Source organism: Diabrotica virgifera, chromosome 6, assembly GCF_917563875.1.
Source record: "Diabrotica virgifera virgifera chromosome 6, PGI_DIABVI_V3a".
NCBI classification, from domain to species: Eukaryota; Metazoa; Arthropoda; class Insecta; order Coleoptera; family Chrysomelidae; genus Diabrotica; species Diabrotica virgifera.
Window position 1 is genome coordinate 1,832,825 of NC_065448.1, and position 23,728 is coordinate 1,856,552.

Below are 23,728 nucleotides of genomic sequence, written 5' to 3' on the forward strand. Positions count from 1 at the left end.
CGTAAATTAAAACGCATGCATTGGGCACGGGAAACACTATGTGTTTATAGCTTTGTTTAACAACAAAAAAATTAATTTTTAGCAATGCAAATAATCAAAACCGATAGAATTTGACTTGTACTTTCAAATGCAGTAAGCAGAATTGCTATTTTATTGTTTAATCAAAAGTTATTTGGGTTCAAAAATTGCAATTTTTCGATTTTTTGAAAGTTCAACCGCGTTTATCTCGAAAATTATGCATCCTACGAAAAAACTTGTAAGAACATTTTTTGCTTAGAATCACCCAAGCAACCCAATCAATATAAAAAAATGTTTTGTTTTGCGAAATATCGCTGTTATGTGATTCCTCAAGTTCTTTGTTTATAACAATCTTATCGACATCGGGATCAACTGTTACCCAAAAAATTCGTGTTCTACGGGACAAAATACATAAAAAAACTTGGGTAAGCCCATCTAATGGACTAAGCCCTCAGGACTAATATTCAAAATATACCACTAGGTATTATTATTCTGTTTCTTTGGCAAATGAAATCTCTGTTTCTCCCAGCACTGGTGGTTTTAATGGTTTTAGGCCTTAGGTATAATGCCGTCTTTTTTGTGAATTTGACGATTTGTGTTGTACAGAATAAGAAACCATCCATTCTAGGAAACATATTGTGTACTAAAGAGTGAGACAAAATTGTTTCCGATTCTGTGGTTTTTGAGAATGTGACACCATTCATTTTAATAAGGATTTTTGTAAAAGTGGGAGTAATAAGACAAATACAAAATTTTAATATTAATTTATTATGTATAAACGATACCCAAGCAGTACACAATAAAGATAAAAAAGAAAGTAATAATATGGCAAAAAGGTATTTTTCTTATAAGTTTTTCTACGAAAAAATGGGTCTTATTTATTGCACCTACCTCTAACCTAACAATATAATAAAGAAAAAACTTAACGTAAATAACTTCCCTAAAAACTCAAACGAGACAGGAACATTTTCACGAAATAAATGATAAAAATCTCAAAAATAAACTTTCTTTACAAAAAATTAAGTACATAAGTATAAATAAAAAAGAAATGCAAATAATTTTATAAACATACAGAGGTATTTATTTCTATTTATTACAGTTTACACAGTAGAATACTCTTTAAAAAACATTTCAACTCTTGTAGCTATTATTTTGTCACTTCGCGAAAAATTGCCTAAAATGTAGACTCTTTGACATTGACATATCGCGAGTAATTGCCTAAAATGTAGACTTCTGACATATTCTAATAAATAAACGTGTATTTAAAATCTTGTTTAAAATTCAAATTTAAAAGATCTTTTTTGAAAAATCCTTTGGTAACAATATAACGTAGCGTTTTCGGTCAAAATGTTTTTCAAAGAAGATTCTATTACACATACACGTATCTTCTTAATAATAATAGTGTATATACTGCCGCCTTTTTTAGCAAAACTATACTTCGGAATCATAACAGTTTTTTACTATGCTATATAAAAGTTACACGTAATTCTTTATTATTTTAATTGTATTTTTCTCCTTTGCTGAAGGAAAATTTTTGGTTTAGGAACTCTTTGTGGCCGTCGACAATTGACAGTTTGCCTGTCATTAACAGCCAGTTAAATAAAAATGAAGGCACCCAGTACCCCAACAATAAAATTTTGAATGAAGGTTCACTGGTATATACTATGGGTTTACTGAGAGACACAGCAATATTTCTTTTTTTGATAAACACCACAAAAAATGCAAATGTATTATTTTGTTACTGTAAAAAACTCCAGAGGGATACCAATATAAAAAAAGTTTAGATTGTGTCCTCTTAACCTCAGTTTTATACTAAGACGTGTTAAATATCCAAGTAAAGAAGATATAATGTATAAACTTGTTTACCAAAATTCTAAGAAATGGAAGAAGAGCATAATATACTCGAGAATTAAATAAGACGGGCGATCAGTAAACTCAAGAATAACAAACTACCAGGTCCAGAATGATAACAGCAGAAAAAATCGAAGCCATAGAAGAAACCGGAATAAAATGGCTTCGCTTGCTCTGTAACAATGAAATCGTTCCTTTCCGAGGCATAATCCTGTTTCTATGAGCTATATGGTTTTAAAGTCTATCAATAGGGTGCTAACCTGGCTGTAGACCCCTTCTCCCCTTTCCCGGCTTGGGACACAGCAGTTCTATCAAGCTACTCTCTATCCACCTAACAACATTGCAGGCAGAAAAAGCGAAGTACAAAAAGCAAATAGACTGACACTGAGATGACTTCAAGAATTTATAAAGCCAGTGGAAGACCAATATAATGACTTCTGGAAACGCTAGAGATAGGAGTACTGAGAATAATTACAGCAAATACGCTGAGAGATCGAAAGAGGAGTGAAGACATTTTTAGAAGAAAATGTAACGTACAGTGGACACTAAATAGAAAAAATGAACGGAACGAACACATAAGCAGAATTGGAGAGAACCGTGTGATCAAAATAGCAAAAGATAAATTACCAATAGGTAGAAAAAGTATCGGCCGATTGCGCAGAAGATGGAGTGACAACCTTTTATAAGTATCAATCAATGAACAAGCAGAATTGCTTATAAAAAGGAGGAGGAAGAAAAAGAAGCTCTGTAACAAAATATAAACTTTTGTCATACATTTAGCGCCAAACGTGAGCGCTATGTATATGCCCCATGTTGGGCATCAAATATATACAGCATGATATTAATTATTCTCAGGGATTTGATGTTTTTACAAGAAAATTATGATGATGGATACATAAAAGATGTGTATTCGTATATGGTCAACGTACAAAATTTTAAAGCCAACTGACTGATATTGTTTTTGTATTTATCTCCGTCTGTATACATTACGAAAATATAAGTTTTGGCGATATTCGATAATCGTATTAGTCAAGGGCCCATCTGTTTTGAGATAGACGTTGAGAGGTGACTCAAATTTTTTTGCAGAAATTGCTTGAAAATAACTTAAATAATAATTATTGAGTTATCCTCCCTCTCAAAAAGGTCCGGAACATTGTTTAAATAATCAAAATGTCAAAAAATGAAGAAAAATTCGATTTTTTTCTTCGTTTTTTGATTATAACTTTAAAAGTATTCATTTTCGAGAAAAGATGTACTGACATAAAAGTTGCGTAATTAAATTTCCTACAATATAGAATTGGTTAAAAATTTAAAAAAATAGTCACCCTTGTTGCAAAATAGCAATAATTGCGAAAAAACCATACAAAAATAAGTATTCGCATTTTACGTTTTTCAACCATTTTTGCTACACTTAGGACCTTCATATTTCACCCAGAAAAACTTTATGATACAGTTAAACAATACTGTAAATTTCATTAAGATCGGTTTAAAAGATTTTGCAAAATAAATTTTGCAATCCAGCTTTCGCAAAAAAAATTCATTTTTTCAAAATGTTACAGGACTGAAAATAAAGCAGATAGCACGTTGAAATTTTTATTGCGTATAGAAGTGTACTGTACCTTTCATTTGCAATTTTGCAAAATTAAAATCGATTAACTACCACAGCGTCAGGAATTTTTTTAAATAAACATTAATTATTGGTGCTACGCGCAGGACAGCGGTGTTCGATTCACACAAGTTGATTTCCACCAAAATTTCTTCCAATCTTTATCTAATATATTATTTTCTTACTCTATATTCTGTTGTATTTTAATATTTTAATTCCACAAAAATCAAACTAATTTTATTATTGTTTGTGAAATATTGTTTAAACAATTGCATATTTTTAAAAATAATAAACTTTTATTCTCTAAATTAAAATAAATGAACAAAGAAAGTTTTTGCTAAAAAAGTGTTATTTCAAAGGATAGAGTATGTGTTTTTATTTTGCAATAAACAAATTTATTTATTTATATCGAAATGTAATAAAAATTAAAATGTATCAATCATTATCAAAGGTCATTGGAATGCCCAATCAGAGCAAACTATCCGCTGTCCTGCGCGCAGCACCAATAATTATTGTTTATTTAAAAAAATTCCTGACGCCGTGGTAGTTAATCGATTTTAATTTTGAAAACTGCAAATGAAAGGTACAGTGCACTTCTATAATCAAAAAAATTTCAACTTGCTATCTGCTTTATTCTCAGTCCTGTAACATTTTGAAAAAATAAATTTTTTGCGAAAGCTGGATTGCAAAATTTATTTTGCAAAATCTATTGAACCGATCTTAATGAAATTTACAGTATTGTTTAACTGTATCATAAAGTTTTTCTGGGTGTAATATGAAGGTCCTAAGTGCAGCATAAATGGTTAAAAAACGTAAAATGCGAATACTTGCTTTTGTATGGTTTTTTCGCAATTATTGCTATTTTGCAACAAGGGTGACTATTTTTTAAATCTTTAACCAATTCTATATTGTAGTAAATTTAATTACACAACTTTTCTCGGAAATTAATACTTTTAAAGTTATAGTCAAAAAACGAAGAAAAAAATCGAATTTTTCCTTCATTTTTTGACATTTTGATTATTTAAACAATGTTCCGGACCTTTTTGAGAGGGAGGATAACTCAAATATTATTATTTGAGTTATTTTCAAGCAATTTCTGTAAAAAAATTTGAGTCACCTCTCAACGTCCAAATGTACTAATATTTTTACAGATGCGCCCTGGTCTATACGGTTATGCTTTGTTCCAATCTGTAATAACGTGTTGTGATTTTATTTTGAAAAAAATTGGCGACCAATGTGGGGCTGTGGTTGTTTCTATGTGTACTAACGTATACTCTCGTTTGTAATAATTAGAGCCACTAACAAATATTGTTAGTTTGACGTGGTTGATATACTGGAAAGCTTTATGTGTCAGAGATATTGCTACGTCTCGTTAGTTTACAATATTTAATTAAAAAATGTATTGTTGAGGAACCGACTTATAATTAGGAACCACGCTAAGGTTATTTGCATTTCTTGAGACATAATGTGTCTTCCTTTTCATACGCTTTATTCTTCTACTATGGCACTGCACACCCACTTATCTTTTAAGCTCGCCATTTTCCTCTATATCAAGGACATTTGCAAATGTCTATTTGAACAACTGTACAAACTAAATCTATTTCTTTCTCTATATATTTTTTGATATTTTGTTTTAAGTACAAAAAATACCGGCGTTATTGTAAAAGAGAGATCTGCGAGTTTCTATGTCTTTAAAATCTGTCTATAAAAATCTTAAAAATGAGGTAGGTATTATGGAAAAACAACAATATCAAAATATTACATCACATAGTGTATAAAGATTGGCTCAACCTGAGAAAAAAGTAAGACCTTTGTCAGCAAGTTAGTATTTTTTTATTGCCACAAGAGTTTAGAAAGGATACCCTTGTTAAGATAGGCTCAATGCCATCCTCAATCTTACCCCCAAAAGAGTCATTTTTTAGGATTTATTTTTTTTTTCGATAGGTTGCAATCAATCAATTTTGAAATTTCAAAAAATTTGCACGCATAACTGAGGCTTTTACCAATCATCATCTCATTGTTTGATTTGCTTGTCTAGAAAAAATGTTTAGAAGAAATGCGTACAATGTGCTTCCCCGTTTAGGATTTTGTCCTCTTCAGGGTTTGAGGTGAATGTTTAGTGTTGGCAGACTTTTACCAAACTTATCTATTGTTTATATACCCGTAGGTTGAGTGTAGGTACATAAGTTTTTTTTGAAGATTGCTCAGGTCTAATTTTTTTTATTTTGTGTATTTTATCAAAAAATATAATTCTGATTTTTTCCAGATTTTTCGGTAAGGTTCTCCATATTCAAAAACCGAAAAACTGTTCTTTTAGGGGTTTTTGGGGATGAAAGATTGAAAAATCCAGCAAAAACTTCAAAAAACATTTAAAGAACTGGATTTTTCCTTATAAGATAAAGTTGCATACCTATAATTCTTTAAGGCTGGAAAAATCATCATCTGGCTGGTTTCTCAGGAGCATAAAAATTAGAAAAATCCAGCAAAAACACCCAAAAGCCCTTGAAAACCGTGTTTTTCGCGTGTTTCAAGAACACTCTAGCTTCTCTGAATATGGGAAATATTAATATAAATAAAATAAATATAAATAACATCGTCTCATGTTATTCTATAAAAATTTTGAAAACGTGCTGTTCAATGATTTAAAAACGTAAAAAAAAGTTGGGTAAATCTAGTAAAAACAGCCCTTGAAAACCTGTTTTATTATTGTATTTGCTTCTTTCAGGCCTAAAACTATTGTTTTTCATATTTTTTTAATATGAATTGGGGATGTATTGATTCAGGTTGCCCTGATCTCAAAAAATGTGATTCAACCCCTCAAAAATTCGCAAAAACCTTAAAAATCCTGAAATGTATGTTTTTTGGGGTTTTAAGGTGTTTTCGCCCAATTTTTTATTAAAGGAACCAGTTACTTCAAAGTATAACCTATAAAAACATTGAATTGGTTTATTTTAAAGTTTAATGGGGAAAACCCTCAAAACCCCCTAAAAAAATCCGTTTTTCGGTTTTTTGAAGCTGGCGCACCTTACGAAAAAATCAGAAATATATTTTTTGATAAAATACACAAAAAATAGATTTGCATCATTGCCAAAAGAAGTTACACGCTAAAAATAATAACGAAAAAATTATGTTTTGGGGTAGGGTTGAAGGTGCCAGCGATAATTGCGCTGTCTCTTCTTTTTTAATCACATTTAACGTAGATAAAATAAAAAAATTGAATTCTGGTACTGAGGGCATTTTGCCTATCTCAACGGGGGTGCCCTTTATAGGCATATGTTGCACCAACTTGCTGTTTTACGGAACTACTTGAAAAGTCAACAAACAGAGGGTAGTCCTGCTAAAACTCAAAAATAACAGGAACCACTGAACCTTGTAGTAAAAGACAGTACCTCCTGTACAACATTCAAACTAAAATTACGCTTTAAAATAATTATATACAAAATATTAAACGAATTAACAACTGTTAACTATATACAACAACGTACCTCAAAATTTAATGACCATTATGTGCAAATAAACAAAAAAGCACCATTTGTATAATAATGTCTACCCTTTTTTTAACGTAAGGATACTATTTAAACCTTTTTCTTAAGTACGGAATTTACTGATTTATCAACAAGTAACTGTAAACGAGTACTTAAATTTGCTCTCATTATAAAAAATTCCGAACTCGTAAGAATATTGCCGAAAAATAGAAAAAAAAAAACTATTCAATCAACAGTTTAGAAAGAAGAAGTTAAGAGTGGACCAAGAGTCTAAAAACGCTTAATTATCTCTTAAATTGATGATCTGAATTGGACAAACACCAGTCATACGCCTTTTCTGCAATATGGATTTTTCAAATATAATGCTTGCAATGTTGCCAGATTTACCATTTTTCTGATATCATTAGTCACTTTGGATTTTTAAATACAACACTCTGTATATTCTATTATTATTGGAATCCCCACTTCACTACGAGTTTAACCATATATATGTAACATTTGGTATTTCGTCTAGCCACAAAGGTCTTAAATAAATAAAACTTCTCAGTGCCAAATCGTTTTGAAGTAATTTAGTAAATATAAAATGCTGTGATTTTGACATTAATTCATAAAACTAACAATGGCTTGAAATTTATTGAAAAGTTTTGTAAAACAAATTGTATTAATAATAACTAAAGCTGACAGTTGATATTATTGTTTTAATATGGTGGGCGGGGGCTATGGCTATAGAGAATTCGAACAGGCAAACCAAACAAAAACTGTTATAAAATAAATAAATTACAATGAAACTTTAGATTCATTTTTAAGCTTTACAAAATTCAGATATTGCAAGAATTAAATGAACATGACTACGATAGTAGATTACAGTTTACGTGAGGTAATGATGAATACAATCAATACAATTGTAAATGACGAGCCAATTTAATGAGATATGTTTTTAGTAAGACGGAACTCAGCTCATTTTGATGTAAACGTTCGGCGTCATTTAGATAAACCATTTTTCTGGTGATGGAGTGGTAGATTAGGCAGTATTTAATGGCCTCCTCGTTCACCCGGTTTGAATCCTAAAGACTATTTTGATTGGGGATACTTGAAAAGTAGAATTTATAAAACTAAACCAGCAAGTGTTGCAGGTAATCAGGAATCCATATTATTGAAGTGGAGGTAGTTCAATAAAAGTACAATATACAGGGTGTTGTATTTAAAAAAAACCAAAGTGACTGATGATATCAGAACAATGGTAAATCTGGCAACATCTTCGTCAATATCAACTTCAAAATAGTTGTTTTTCTGTTTTTGTATAATTCGGACCGTCCCTTTAAGACATAATTAGGTATATCCAGTTTTTTATTCACTCTGTATATGATTTATAACAGTTTATGAAAGTCATAAGCCTTCGACTTGGAAGCCTTGGATGAACAATATATTAATAATAGCTAAGAATTCTCTTCTGAGGTTTAGGGGATGTTGAACTTCAGCCAAAATTGCAGCAAAGTCTGAGTAATTCAGAAAAATCTGAGTAATGGGCAACAACGTATTTTGATTTTTACGAGCTCAAAATCGTTCCCAATATTAGCAAATTTAAATACCTATTCATTTAAGTATTAATGTATAAATGAGGTGCTTCATATCTTACGGCATACCTACATTAAATTTGTATACTTATATCTAGACCTTATGAAATATTTAACAATAACCTCTATTCTAATGCTAGATCGCTATATATATACTATCTATCTCCAACTCACTTTTTTATTTCAAACAGAAAGCTTTTCAACAACTATATACCCATATTTTATAGCGAAAAGCAAGAATAATGACGAGGTATAAACATAAGTTACGTTACATTTCATTTCGAAAAAAACGTTATCCTACTGCCTATTGCAACTTTTATAAAATGGAAGAACAACTAAGGATTCAACATTTACTTAGATACGTCACAGATTTATTCTCAACCGTCAATTATTTAAACAAACATATTTTTTAACGATAAAAAAAACGGTTTTTGTCCATACTTTCTTATATTTTGTGCCCGTACTATTTATTTTATTTTCCATGCTTTTATTCCTACAATACTGTGCGAATTAACGTGAACATATTTTTCATACTGTTACTTGTTTTATAGTTAGCAACACGTCACATTTTTATACATGTGTGGTTGTGGTCATAAGCTGCTTGCTGCGATAGTCAGGGACCATTTCCAAAATTACTATTAACATAGCCCCCGTAACACACATCCAGAACATTGAAATTTGGCAACGTTCATAGAGGTCCTATAAAAATATCAGGTTTAAAATATATAAAAAATATCGTGTTTGTTTACGTATGCATTCTGATGGCATTTTAAAAACTTTTCCAATAAATAGACTTTCTCAGAGAAAGTGATTTTCCAAAAATTTCCAGGGCTTCCAAAATATATAACACAGATGGTGCTAAGGCCCATGAATAGGAGAGAAAATATTAATACATAATAAAAATAACAAAACCAATGGCTTCAAATTCAAACTCTTTAAGCATTCTTCCACACTTCCATTATTATATCTATAAATAGGCCTCTATTTGACAGCTCGACAGTATTGCCACATTTAATACGATGGTCTCTTCAAACAACGACGGCTACCATAGATATATTAACCTGTAGATTAGGCTACTAGCTATGGGCCGCTCTGTGCATCGAGGTGTAACGCCGATATCAAGGACGCCATTGGTCAATATTCATTTTGAATAGTCTAGCCATCTTTGTCCGTCATATGAGCGGTATCGATTAGTAAAAAGAGATAGATTGACCACCGATCGACTGCCGCGCGTTACGCTTTTTTGCTCAGTATGCCTTGTCTACGGTTAACATGTCTCAGACGGCTACGCACCGAGGAAAGTGCATTTATTTATAATGAAAACAATTTAAATTGTTATCTTTTCTCTTATTCTATAGTTAATAACTCTTCTTTAGTTCAAATTATTGCTGGTGTGTGCACATTAATTCGCAAAATACTGAATAACTTGGATTTTTTGTACCTAATTTACTTCGTTTGATATCTGTTTTACTCGTATTTTATTCATTCTCTACTTTCTCTCTTTGATTTCTTCTTTTTAGATTAACATTTTGTACTTGTGCTAACTAGTTTAAACAAATTTTTGCCTCTTACGTCAAATGTCAATGACATTGACGTCATCAAAGACACACAAAAATGCCTAAACCGTGAAATTAGGATACAGAAATACTCAAAATAAGGTTATCATTCGTGGAATAATAAAACACTGCTGTTTAATTGTGTATAAAAGAGTGAAATTTTCAGTCTCTTAAACATGATCGCATTTTCGAGATTTTTTTTGTTTAAACTTGTCAATTTAGTGTGAATCTCACCTGATATTGTTAAAACACTTGCAGTTGAGTTCTTTTGATAATCTGTGACATATCTAAGTCTTAAATGTAATCTGGAACTTCACTAAAAACACATATTTTTGGAAAACAATCACAATGGGCTGTAACAAAGTTTATAATACAAAAAGTTAAGTACGAGCTTGTTTCTCACGGTCGGTTATGGAAGTTGTGTTATGGAAGTACTAAATTCTACGATAACGAAGCACTATTGGACTTATAGCTAATGACTGGCAGAAGATGAATCTACAAATATGAGTTTATCTCTACTCTGTTATACCTGAATTGTTTATCACTGTTATCACTAGATATGACTAAAAAAAAATTTGTAAAGGATGATGTAACGATTAATGTTCCTAATTTAGTAAAAGGCAGGGATGACACGTCAAGCGGAGACGTGGTTTGTCCAGGACGATACCTTCTAGCGCCACCTAGGGAAGAAATCCGAACTACCAATTGGCATGTACATACTATACATACTTTCTTGCAATATGGAACCAAACACAACTCGATCCTAACAAAACAACCTCTGAAAGCTAGAAGCTTCTAAAGCTAGATTAAGGAGACAGCAGCGAGAATCCGCGTCACAGAGGACACGAAGATCATGGGAAGATGACGTTGAAAGGCTAGGTCGATTAGATTAAGATTCAGTCCTTCTGCAGGCAGGCCAATGGCAGGAAACTTCAAAGGAAGCCGCCAGCAGAAGGGAAGGCGACTTGGTGCAGCTTCGTCGTCATCTGGATCTCAAAACTAAGGACGCAAGGTTGGCACAAGAAGCCGCACTGCCAAGTTCGCCAAAGTGTGCAAACTCTAGAGGAAGTGGCCAGTAGAAGGGACCGTGATGCTGAGTGGCAGCGTCTCCATCAAGCTCAAGAAAACGTTAAGAATTGTCCAGTTAGATTGGCTCGAGAGGTACAGATGCGAAAGGAGCGATCGCAACGAGAGACACCTGAACAGCGAAAAAAAATCGACAACTTGCTTCTTAAAGAAATATAAGCAACCAAAGGGTGAATCTTGCACAAAGTCGCTTGCAAGAAGGCGTAGAAGTAATGCTGGATGATGAAGACGCAGTCACTGAGCATTCCTGTGGAGCAATGGACGTTCGCTGCCAATTTTGTACAGACAAGCACTTCATTACAGAATGAGAAGGAGCGAGGAAAAATTAGAGCGAGTCAGGAAAACTTAGAGGACCCAGAAAAATTGGAGGGACTCAGAAAAAGGGGAGGTAATAAAAAAACTGGAGGGAGTCAGAAAAAATTAGAGGAAGACAGAATAATATTGGAGGGACTTAAAAAAAGTGGGGGGAAATCAGAAAAAATTGGAGGGATTCAGAAAAAATTAAAAGAAGACACAATAATATTGGAGGGACTTAGTAAAAGTGGTGGGAAATCAGAAAAAAATTGGAGGGATTCAGAAAAAATTAAAAGAAGACACAATAATATTGGAGGGACTTAGTAAAAGTGGGTGGAAATCAGAAAAAATTTGAGGGATTCAGAAAAAATTAGAAAGAGGTACGATAACACAGGAGGAAGTTATAGAGTGACTGTATAAGGCAATTGATTGGATCCCCTGTCGCATCACTAGTTTAACAATAAAACCTAAATATGTTTTGGGAGATTATTGCAAAAGACCAGCAAGAGTGGAGGAAATGCGGCCAAGAGTTGTAGAGTCAAGTAAGAAGAAGATCAAGTTGAAGTTTCACATCTATGCATTCCGTTTACAATGTCATTTATGCAGAACTTGATTGATTTATAGTCTGTTAGTGTTATAATCGATACATCATCCTTTAGAAGTCAACAACTCAACTATGGCAAAAATATGAGCTATTTCCTGATAATGAACTATTCTGTTAAAAAAATTAAGATAAGTCATACACGGCAATTTGTACTCAATAAGAATGATATTGTAATGGACCTGAGAACGGTATAATATTTACAAAAAATTATTGTTTTCAGTTTATCGAATCTGATTGTAACCTTGCCTACGAAATTGCTTTTTTATAGGAAGCTGTATCGTTTTTAAAACGGTCTATAACTTACAGGCTATCGGGTATACGTTTCTAAGAAGTATTCTTCTTCAAACGTAGCGATAACCTACGTAAATTAAAGTTATAAACGTTATAATTATATACATAGTAAAGCCACAGTATGGAATGCTTTAAATATTTTAAATACAGCATAGTACGAGTTTTTTAATTTACAATGTTGCCGCATGTTCAATATTTCCGAAAATATAGGAACTTTTTATATACCTACTCCTATAATGCTTTAAATATTTCAAATACGGCTTAATACGAGCTTTTTAAATTTACAATGTTGCCACATCTTCAGTTTTTCCGAAAATATTGGAAACTTTTTATATAACCCTATAGATATCTATGGAACTTTCAATTACTATGATTATTTACTTCTACCCGTTAGGTATATGTTTTTCTCGCTTTTCAATAATCTTCTGTAGATCGTCCACAACTTCCTCTCCATTTATTTCTTGGTTTATTTTCATTTTTTATCGTATTTTTTTTCTTTTAGATCTAAAAAAGTCCTCCTCTTAGTATTTCTGCAGTATTATTTCTAATACTACTACATAAAAATGTTATTTACAGCCCAAACCTTCCTTGTTTTGATTAACATCGTCAGTTAAGTATGTAATGCTGATTTTAATGCCTGTTGTGTGGGCGTAAATCGTCGTTTTCATAAATCTGCCCATTCTCTTTAGCTCCTGAAAGTAGTCTAAAGCTCCAATTGCGATAAATCAATCATCTAATTGCGATATGTCACCCTGCAAAAAAGTCCGTAGTATTTGAGAAAAAACAGACAGTTTGGCAACAACGTAAATTTCCATTTTCTTAGAACTCTACAAATAAAGTCCGTAATATTTGTGAAAAAACAGGCAATTTGGCAACAATGTAAATTTTTTTTAGTTCCGTTCTTAAAATAATTATAACATTCCACACGTTTGCCTCACGCCGTATGTAAAAATTTATCGAAAATTTCCGCAACGTTTCGGCTGATTCAAAGATATACTTATAAAAATATTGTTGTATAGGCAAAAACGCGTTTGTACCATTTTCACCTGGATAGAATTGTTTTGTATACTTTTTTTTTTAAATTATTAATTAATTAAACATATTTAATATTTGTATACTTATCACCTTGTATTGTTTTCTTGGGATATTATTATTATTTCTATTATTAAATATGTTTATGATTGTGAACAATGAAGGATCTTCATTATTAGGAAGTTGATAGTTATATATGTATGATAAATAATGTGAATTTCCACAGAAACAAAATTTTTCTTTCATTACTTTCTGTAACTACTGTCAGTACATTATATTGCTTAGAATCTTATAACAGTATAAATTCAATAAAAAATACTGAAAACTACCGGTTTTAAAACAAATAAATGATTGAATCATGGTTGTGACCATGGTTTGATATAGACCAAAAAGACACATAAGATGAATTGAAAACTTGTACTGGTATCAAACGACACAATTAAAAATAGACAATTCTATATCCAAACCCATACATATAAGAAGTTCGACAGGGTTGTGTGCTTTCTTCTCTTTTATTTAACATTTATTTCTTCTTCTTCTTCGGGTGCCATCTCCGCTACGGAGGTTGGCAATCATCATAGCTATTTTAATTTTTGAGGCAGTAGCTCTAAATAGTTGTTTTGAGCTGCATCCAAACCATTCTCTCAGGTTCTTCAACCATGAAATTCGTCTTCTTCCAATGCTTCTTCTGCCATCTATCTTTCCCTGCATTATAAGTCGTAGGATGCCATACTTCTCGCCCCGCATCACATGTCCGAGATACTGTAGCTTATTTTCTTTAATTGTAAGTTAAACTTCCTTCTCTTTACCTATTCTTCTCAGTACTTCATTGTTCGTAACTCTATCTACCCAGGAAACCCTTATAATTCTTCTATAGGTCCACATTTCAAAGGCGTTAAGTTGTCTCATTGTCTCTACATTTAACGTCCATGATTCCACTCCATAGTATAGTACACTGTAGACGTAACATTTTGTTAGGCGTACTTTAAGAGCTAATGTTAAATCTTTGCTACATAGGACCTTTTTCATTTTTATAAAATTATTAAAACATGCTTTTTCGATTCTGACTTTTATTTCTGCAGAGTCATTATTTTCTGTTATAAGTGTTCCTAGGTAAGTGTACTTTTTTACTCTTTCGATCTGCTGGCCCTCTACTATCAAGATTTCGTAGTATTATGGTTGTTTTTACTAATTTTCATAAAATTCGTAAATTCATTCGTCTTTTTGATATTGAGAGAGAGTCCGTACTCCCTACTACACCTTACTATTTTACTCATGAGTCTTTATAGGCCTTGTAAACCAGCTATTATTACTGTATCATCTGCATATCTGATGTTGTTAACTAAGACTCCATTTACTCTTATGCTGACTGTTTCATCTTCCAGAGTTTCTCGCATTACCTCTTCAGAATAAGCGTTAAATAAAAGAGGTGATAGTATGCAGCCTTGCCTGACTCCTCTCTTTATTTCCATTTCTTCCGATGATTCTTTTTCAATTCTTACTTGCTAATTGTAATAGAGGTGTGTTATTAGTGTTTTATCTCTTTTATCTCTTTCATCTAGGTTTTTATTTTTAGGATTTCCATGAGTCGATCATGTTTTACTTCATCAAACGCTTTATTGTAGTCTATAAAACAGACGTAAAGAGGATGGTCAACATCCAAACATCTCTGTGTCAGCACGTTGAAGGAGAATAATGCCTCTCTGGTACCCATACCATTGCGGAACCCATATTGAGTGTCACTAATATCCAGCTCCAGTTTAGAGTGTATTCTGGCGTGGATAATTTTCAATAGAATTTTCAAGGTATGTGACATTAAGCTTATATGGTTCGGTAGTCACTGCATTATTTTGCATGCACTTTCTTTGGCAAACACACAAATGCTGATGTCAATATTTCTCTAGGGATGATTCCTGTAGTATAGATAGCGTTGAACAGTTCTACTATTATGTAAAGGTTTTTCTCGTTGACCAACTTTATCAGCTCTCTAGGTAATTCATCTGGACCAGCAGATTTATTGGTTTTCATAGAGTTTATTGCCTGACTAACCTCTGATTTGGTTATCTCTGGGCCTACATCTCCCGTTTGGCTATCTACGGATGTACGTAACATTTATTCGGAAACCATATTTCAAGAGTCTTTGGAAGATGCAGAGATGGGAATCGAAGTGAATGGAGGATTGATCAACAATATACAATATGCTGATAATGGTGTCTTAATTAATCGGACAGGGAAGTAAAATGTAGCATTGAGCAAACTCGACAAGCTTTCGTAAAATTCAGGAAGGTACTGACCCGTTCAGAGTTCGATCTTCAACCGAGACTAAGTGCTCTGCTATATGGCGTAGAGGGCTTGAAACTCAAAACGAGGGAAATAAACAGATTAGAAGCCTTCGAAATGTGGCTTTATCGCCGTATCCTAAAGATACTATGTACGGCGAAAGTCACAAAATTGGATGTCCTTAAGAGAATCAACCAAGATCGCCAATTTTTCCAAACCATTAAGAAAAGGAAAACGGCATATCTGGGTCACATCATGCGAAACGAAAAATACCAGTTGCTTCAACTTATAATCGAGGGTAAAATTGAAGGCAAGAGAGGAATAGGACGCAAGAAAATGTATTGGCTCCGAAACATAAGACAGGCCAGGAGTTGTAAAGCCAATGATGATGATGATGAATGCTATCAATCATGTGAATATTTTAAAATCTATAGCTTTTAGTGTTTTAGTGACAAAATAGGTTTTCAATAGTGATAGATCTATTCATAGAGATTGATAATAATAGCAGATGTCGCTAAGGCACCTCTACCATTTCTTTCGTTGCATTTCCTGACTGGACGCCGGGGGTTATTCTGATTCAGTCAGAGAGAGCTGCATATGCACCTCCTGACGAGAGACTAATAAGTCTCGAAACCGGTAGGGGTGCTTGCCGCACTCTCTGATTGCATTAAAATATAATTCGGCTGTAGTCTCGTATTGCAACGAAATTGAAAATGTTTATTCATTTTTAGATTGATAATAGTTTGATAGTAGTTGAATTTTGTCTAATAATGAAGATTCTTCTGATAAATAAAGTACCCGTTGCTTATAGAAAGCGTCTACATTAGTTTTCATATCGAAAAAATCGTGGCTACGAGTACGTTTCATGCAAAAACATCGACATTTTCTTAGTTATCAGATAACTGCAACGAAGTCCTTAACGTTACATACTAAATATACCGTATACACTTTTAAACCCTTATTATCTTGCACTCGAATAACTATCAATTATATAACTATATCTGAGGTAGACGGATGGATTAATATTTAAGGTATATGTATGAACTGGTGGTACTTTTCTTGTAGTAGGTCGAAAGCAGTTTCCTCTTTCGTTAGTTCGGGGTTTAGTACTATATCGCCACTCACTAGACTACACTAAAATAGAAACCTATTCTCCTTTTCATGAACATTTTTCAGTGCGTCACAAATTATAGAAAAAAAGGTAAGTCCGTGATAATACATATTTATGACATTTATTCTAACGTGACATTTTAGTTAAATCTGACAGTTGTCAAATTTTATTTTCAATTTGGAATAAAACCAAATCAATTGTGTCTATTGCATTTATAAAATGGTATTTTCTTTCATTTGTATAGTCTTATAAATTGTACAGATTATATTGATAATATTATTATTTTATTTAATAAATAATTCTTTTTTGATTATGGCGCCATCTATCGACAACTAGAATAATCACCGAACTAGAATAATTACCGAAGTATTCCCAGACGTGCCTTTTTTTCTGTCACATACAATTTAATGCGTTAGAGAGAAATCGAAAAACTGTGACGCACTGAAAGATGATCATGAGAAAAAGAATACCATAGGCGCGTGATAATATACGCACAGACATAAATATTGCATCTTTTATTATTATTTTTTATCTTTGAAATGTTATGTATTTTTTTATTCCTGATTGTGTTACCAGAAGGGGTCCACAACTTACGTCAATGGTTCGTATTGTCATCTGCCGAACTATTCATATCTGCCGTAAATAAAGTCATAATAGCCATTTTAATTGCCACCGTTTAAAACGGACAAGGCACGTGAAGAAGAAGAATGTGTTGCTGAAATGTTAAATTATTAGAGATAAAATACTTAGACATAGTCTTTCTAGCCGAAGATACAATAATTTCACAAACTAACAAAAATTGCATAGTATGCAAAGTCTGCTTTGGTAACTTACAATGATTCTTGCTTTGTTGCTTAATATTGAAATGTCAGTTGGAGGGTTTCATTTTTGAATTCTGCAGTTTTCTTGTCGACTTGCAGTATCCACCAATCGACTGTTTCTCGTATAGTAAATCGAAAAAATGAGACTTCAGAATACAAACGGCGACCTGGTCAAAGATGAAAAAGATGTACGCCAAGAGATGACCAATATTTTGAGACTTCAATCTTTGCGAAGTCACACACTTACAGCTTCCAATCTCAAAAATGAATTAGTGATCAAAAGACAAGTTAATGTTAGTGTCAAAATAGTGACGAGAAGACTTAAAGAGGCTCGTTTAAATCCAAAACGGTCTGCCAGATTTCCATGGCTTTTCTTAAGACACAAAACCCAACAGTTGCAATTTGCAAGAGCCCATGACAACTGGAACGAACATCAATGGAGAAGAGTTCTATTCACAGATAACATGGATTCAATTATGGAAGCCAGATGGACGTGGTCGAGTATACAGAAGGTCTGGGGAACGTTTCATAGACTGTAATCTTGTACACAACAGCTTAGGTGGCGGTTCTAATATGCTATGGAGTGGCATTAGTTGGGAGAGTAGTACTGAGCTTATTGAGGTGAATATTCAAATTAATGCTGACTGTTACATACACAACATTCTCCAAGTCATAGGAGATCTTGAAGATGTTGGGATTGAGGCTCTAGACCGGTCACCAGCAGAGTCCTGAAGCAAATCCTATAGAAGTTGTATTGTATATCCTAAAGCGACGTATACGATCCAGAAATACAACTTCAACAAACTCAATTGCAGAATTAAGAATTGCTGCACAGCAGGACTCGAATCGACTTCCACAAGAAGCCATCCAGGACCTTCTGCGAAGCATGCCTAAAACGATGAAGGTTATGAGCTAGAGCTAGGAGGAAATACTAAGTACTATTGTTACAACCTTGCGTAAAAAAGTATTCTATTGTCGTTATTGTTTCTCTTTGTAATTAAATGTTATAAGGAAAATTAGATTATTTCATTATTTTCTCTACACATTTGTTGTAGCTTTTCAATATGCAATTTACTTACTATGAATATGTACTTCGTCTAATTTACTAACCGTTGCACGTCATACCAACACGAAATATTTAGGCGGTAGGTTTGTTCTTTTTTAGAATCCTTTTGCCGAGTACACTGGACTTACAGCCACTAGACATATTTTATTATATACGCGTAGAAATAATATTTGAAGATTTCTATTAATGTTAACCTAAAGAAATACACAATAATATGTTTCATTTAATTTGTATAAATGGATTATAAAGCGTTTTTATGCAGCACATTTGTTCGGAACACACTGTATTTGTAATCGAACGAAGGTGACATTTTAGAATAAATTGGTAACATTTATTTGACAGTTGCTGTGATGACACTTCATATTTGTTTATATTCTTTACTAGAAGTATCTGTTTTATTATATTTACTGTTTTTTTATTTACTTTACTATAAAAACATCCTCTACTATAAAAATATAAATTTCACCTAATTTTATTACGACTTGGAATAATCGAGGTACCTATCTGACAACTTTTTTAGTTGTTATTTTAGACATATACAAAGAAACCTACCGGGTTCATGCCAAGAGTTCGGAGCCGGTTTTTAATTATTAACAATGCAGTGCAAAAACGCTTGCACTGCAAATCTTAAAAGATTATAACTTAATTATTGTTCTCTATTTCTTAAGTTTTTACTTATTTACATTGAATATTAATTTGTTTTGTTGTATAATCCACATTTACAAAGATTATGTGATCTATTTGATTTAAAATGGATGCAGGACTTTTTTATACTTTGGCAACTATGTCAACTTAGATCTCTGGCGTAGATAATGACGTGCAACGGTAAGTAAATTAGACGGACTGTAGGTAGAATAGACCAGAAAAACTTATTTAACAATATAAAGTACAAAACTTTTCAAAAGAAAAAAATATACTTCAAAAACAGACTCAAAATAAAATATGCAATATTTTTTCTGTGAGTGTATATTGTATTATATGAGGTTTACAAACCGTGGTCTGTCAGACAGACGCCTATGATTTTCTTTGATAGCAGGTACTGATAGTAGATTTCTGTTACAATCAAGTCTAGTATATAAAAAACTATGATCTATGCTATAAAGTTTCTATTATTGAATTTGTATTTTAGAAACTATTCTATCACGTTGAAATAAAGAATTGATTATTTAATCGGTTCTTTTGATCATATATGAAACATTTACTATGGCATTAACAATTAGATCAAACTCACTTATTTAGAGGTACTAAAAACATCTTAAAGAAATAAATAACTTGGTTATGAATACATAAAATAAAATCTTTTTTTCTAAAGCAGCTTTTGCTGAAAATTGTAAATTTTATGATAAAATCAGGTCTATTTTCTGAGATAATTTCAACTATATAAACTATTAGGGACTTATCAGTCCTAGGGTGTAGTACGTATAGATATTTATAGAGGCTTCAATCAACCCATTATTAGAAAAGTACCATCTGTGTCACCTTTTCGAGCTCACGGAGCTGTATGTATATGAAAATCAAACGTCTCAATAAATATCTTTGAAATGAGATTCAAACTGAGGTAGTTGGATGGAATAACAAGAGAACATTACTGGTTATATCATCCAGTAAGGCAAGAATAACGGCAACTGATCCGATTCTTATAACTTAACTGTAGAACCTTAACACTACTCCCCCCCAGCCTTCACGCTTTCCCGCTCCAGCTCTTCTTCGCTATACTCATCTTCCTCCCCACCCGACGTGTCAGGGTCGTCGTGATGTTTATCTTGGTTGTTCCTGTCGTGGTTCACCATATCTGACTCCCCTCGTCGGATATCATCGTTTCTTTTCATCATCATCTCACTAGCGCTTTGCATTTGCTGCATCTTTTCCAAGAACTGCTGCTGAGAAGCCTTGTCCATGCCCATAGCGTTCAGTTGCGCTAGATTCGCAGCTTGCATCGCAGCGGCTGCTTGCTCTGTCGACATCATCAGCTGCAGGTAGGTATCTAGTATTGCTGAACCTGTCGTATTCGCTCCTGAGGCCGGGGGTGCTAGAGGTGCGGGGTAGGGTTCCTTGGAGAGGTTATGAAGGGAATCCAGACTTTTCGCTGCTACTGCTTGTCCGGCCCTGTTCATCTTGAAGTGGTTTTGTTGGTGCATAGGAGGTGAGAGACCGAAGTCGAGACCCCCGTACCTTTGATTTGACATTGTAAGGTCTTCTGGATCATTGTCGCCACAGATGGAACTACCAGCTTCCGAAGCTGCTCCTGAGTATGCACTTTTGGCGTCTAATTTCACATCAGATCGACGGGGACCTGTAGGGGAGGCTCTAGCGCGAAGCTCTGCTGGACTGATTTTCACTCCAGCTTTGGCTAGTAATCTGGAAAAAGTTCTATATTTACAATGTTGACCAAACATACGAGTCGACAGAAATATCTGATACCGCCAAGGTCAGATATATCGAAAACTTTGGTTACGCGACGTTGTCTGATTGATCAGGTTTCAAAGGTTTTTCGGATTTTTATTTGTTCAATGTTTCACAGTAAAATTTCCTGCTTTCCTATATATATCCTGTGATGTATTCTAAATAAACAAGTATTCGATGATTGTATCTGACAATGTCGCAAAACCACTGATTTCGTGCACAATGCATTTTAAATGGATGTTTACTCTTTACACCAAAGCGTTCAAATAAAGTCCCTTAATTTGCTACCTAAGTGACCTTAGCGGTTTGAGACATTTGTGTACAACAGTAACAAGAATAAAAAACCGCTAAACGCCGTAAAAATGAGTGGCGCATACAATACATATTCCAGCTACAAAAGATCTGATATGAATATTGCGTGGCGCGAAAATGTATTTTCATTTTGATGCAAAACAAAATTCTAGTTTTATTTTTTCATAATATTTGCCCAATTTGAAGTGCGCCCCACCATAATATGCGCCACAAAAGAGTAACTTTGATACAGTTTGAATTTTGAAACCCTTTTGTGGCGCGCCTACTTCAAATTTAGCAAATATTATGAAAAAATTTTTTAAAATAAAACCAGAATTTTGTTTTGCATCGAAATGAAAATACATTTTCGCGCCACGTAATATTCATATCAGATCTTTTGTAGCGTTAATATTGTATGCGCCACTCATTTTTACGGCGTTTAGCGGTTTTTTATTCTTGTATCAGGAGTTTTTCAAAGTTATTTATAAATTAAATGTGTAAAGTTGAATGCAATGTTTCTCGATTACGCGTTAAGCTTTATACTTTTGTAGCTTAATAACTTCTAAACGGCTTAACCCATTTTGTTCACTAAACATGAGTTTGAAACGTATTGACAAGTAGTATACCCTATTCCACGAACATACGCCTGTTTTGGATTACTTCGACAACGAATATTTTACTGTGCAAAATAAGAAGAACGAAAGTAAATTGCAAATTGCATTGTTGTTTATTGGAATAATTATTAGCGCCATTTACTTTCGTACTTCTTATGTTGTACAGTAAAATATTCGTTGTCGAAGTAATCCAAAACAGGCGTATGTTCGTGGAATGGCCCATATCTTATGCATCTAAGGTCAAGTATGATAACTGAAGCTATTACAGGAATTATTGAGCTTGAAAAACCGTTTTTCCCATAAAAAATAGATTTGATCATACTTATGAAGCCTATAGCTTAAAAATTCGAATTTTCCTAATTACAATTACAATTGTGTACAACTATAATTTTACATAATAATCCCACTCTACAGTGTTACTAAGCTTTATTTTTAAACCAATAAGAGTAAACTAAAAAGACAGATTCACACCCAAGAAAGTCACTAGAAATATCAAAATACATCAAGATTTAACAAAATTTAAAAATATTTGATTAGCTTATGAGTTTCTCGAGATAACACTATCGAGTTTTTTAGTTTTAACGGTTTTTGACTTTTTGGTGTTATCCAAAAGTCAAAATAACGAAATTTTTAGTGAAAAAGGGGGAAAATCAACATATTTATTATAAAAATAGACGGTTTCGTTTTGATTCAATTCAAGTCTCTTACTCTCTGTCTCAAGTCTCTGACACGTGTTTCTAGGTTTCTCTAGTTTCTCTAGTTGATAAATAGTAAAGTAATGCACACTGGAATATATCTTTGAATCGCGGAGTAATTTAAAATAGAAAAGGAAAACAGCTGTTGTACATTACGCTCAAGCGTACTTGCGCAGATATGCTGCAAAGCGAGTCGAAGGTAGGGATATTCAATATGATGTATTTCCTGTAATTTTGCTCCGATAAATCTAAAATTTTCATAAAGTATTCTTGAAGTTATGTACTTTTCAAATTTTCAAACAATACTCCTTAACTTCTAATTGCCGACTTAAAACATTTGTAAAAAATTACCTGCTGGCAAGGTCTGGATCGAAAGGCGCAGGCATTGGAAGGACGGGAAGATCTTTTGTACTGATGCCTCGGTGTTGTCGTGACATGTGCGAATGCAAGGAGTTTCTGGATTTCGCGACGGTTCCGCACAGGACGCACCTGTAACCGGGACATATCGTGTGTTTATCTTCTAAGTGTGTGCGCAGGGTGTGGGCGGACCTGTAGATCTTTCCACATTTGGGACAGGGTCGTGGGTCAGTCGCTCGTACTCTCAACATGTCCATAGATCGCCTTGAAACTGAAACAAAAACGGAATTGTTACTTTTCGAAATAAGTGTAATTTTAATGGTACATACTGTTTGGTTTTAAATTAGATATATACCCTATACGTGGCAACACTGCTTCTCGGCCCCCATCTGATTCGCGCCGATTCGTTCAGTCATTCGTCATTCTATAGTGGCAATGCAACTTATTCTCGTAAGAAATGTTGCCGATTTTAGCTCTTCCTTCAGTGGGGTATATCTAATCCAATACTAAACAGTTTGTATAATAGAATATTTTTTTCATATAAAGAAATTATTCTTCCACATGATTTTTAGAACGTATCTCTTGGCAAATTATCTGTATGTTATAGTTTTTTGTAGTTTATCTACGATTTTATTATAACTACTGTAATAAGAGACCGAATTGCTTGAAATATTGACGAAGCCAGGCCTAAGT

General features: G+C 33.2%; 1 protein-coding gene across 2 annotated transcripts in view; it reads right to left on the minus strand.

Moving 5' to 3' along the window:
* Positions 1–767: 767 nt before the first annotated feature.
* LOC114335764 (protein abrupt) overlaps positions 768–23,728 on the minus strand; it is a 200,097-nt gene continuing 177,136 nt past the window's right edge. The window contains exons 7-8 of one of the 2 annotated variants that reach the window (XM_028286057.2): positions 23,030–23,306; positions 768–21,033 (exon numbers count right to left, since the gene is read on the minus strand). In XM_028286057.2, the coding sequence (XP_028141858.1) occupies positions 20,340–21,033; positions 23,030–23,306 (971 nt within the window). In that variant the 3' untranslated portion in view covers positions 768–20,339. Of the gene's footprint in view, positions 21,046–23,029; positions 23,307–23,728 lie in introns of both variants that reach the window. The other variant, XM_028286056.2, reaches the window with a different exon arrangement.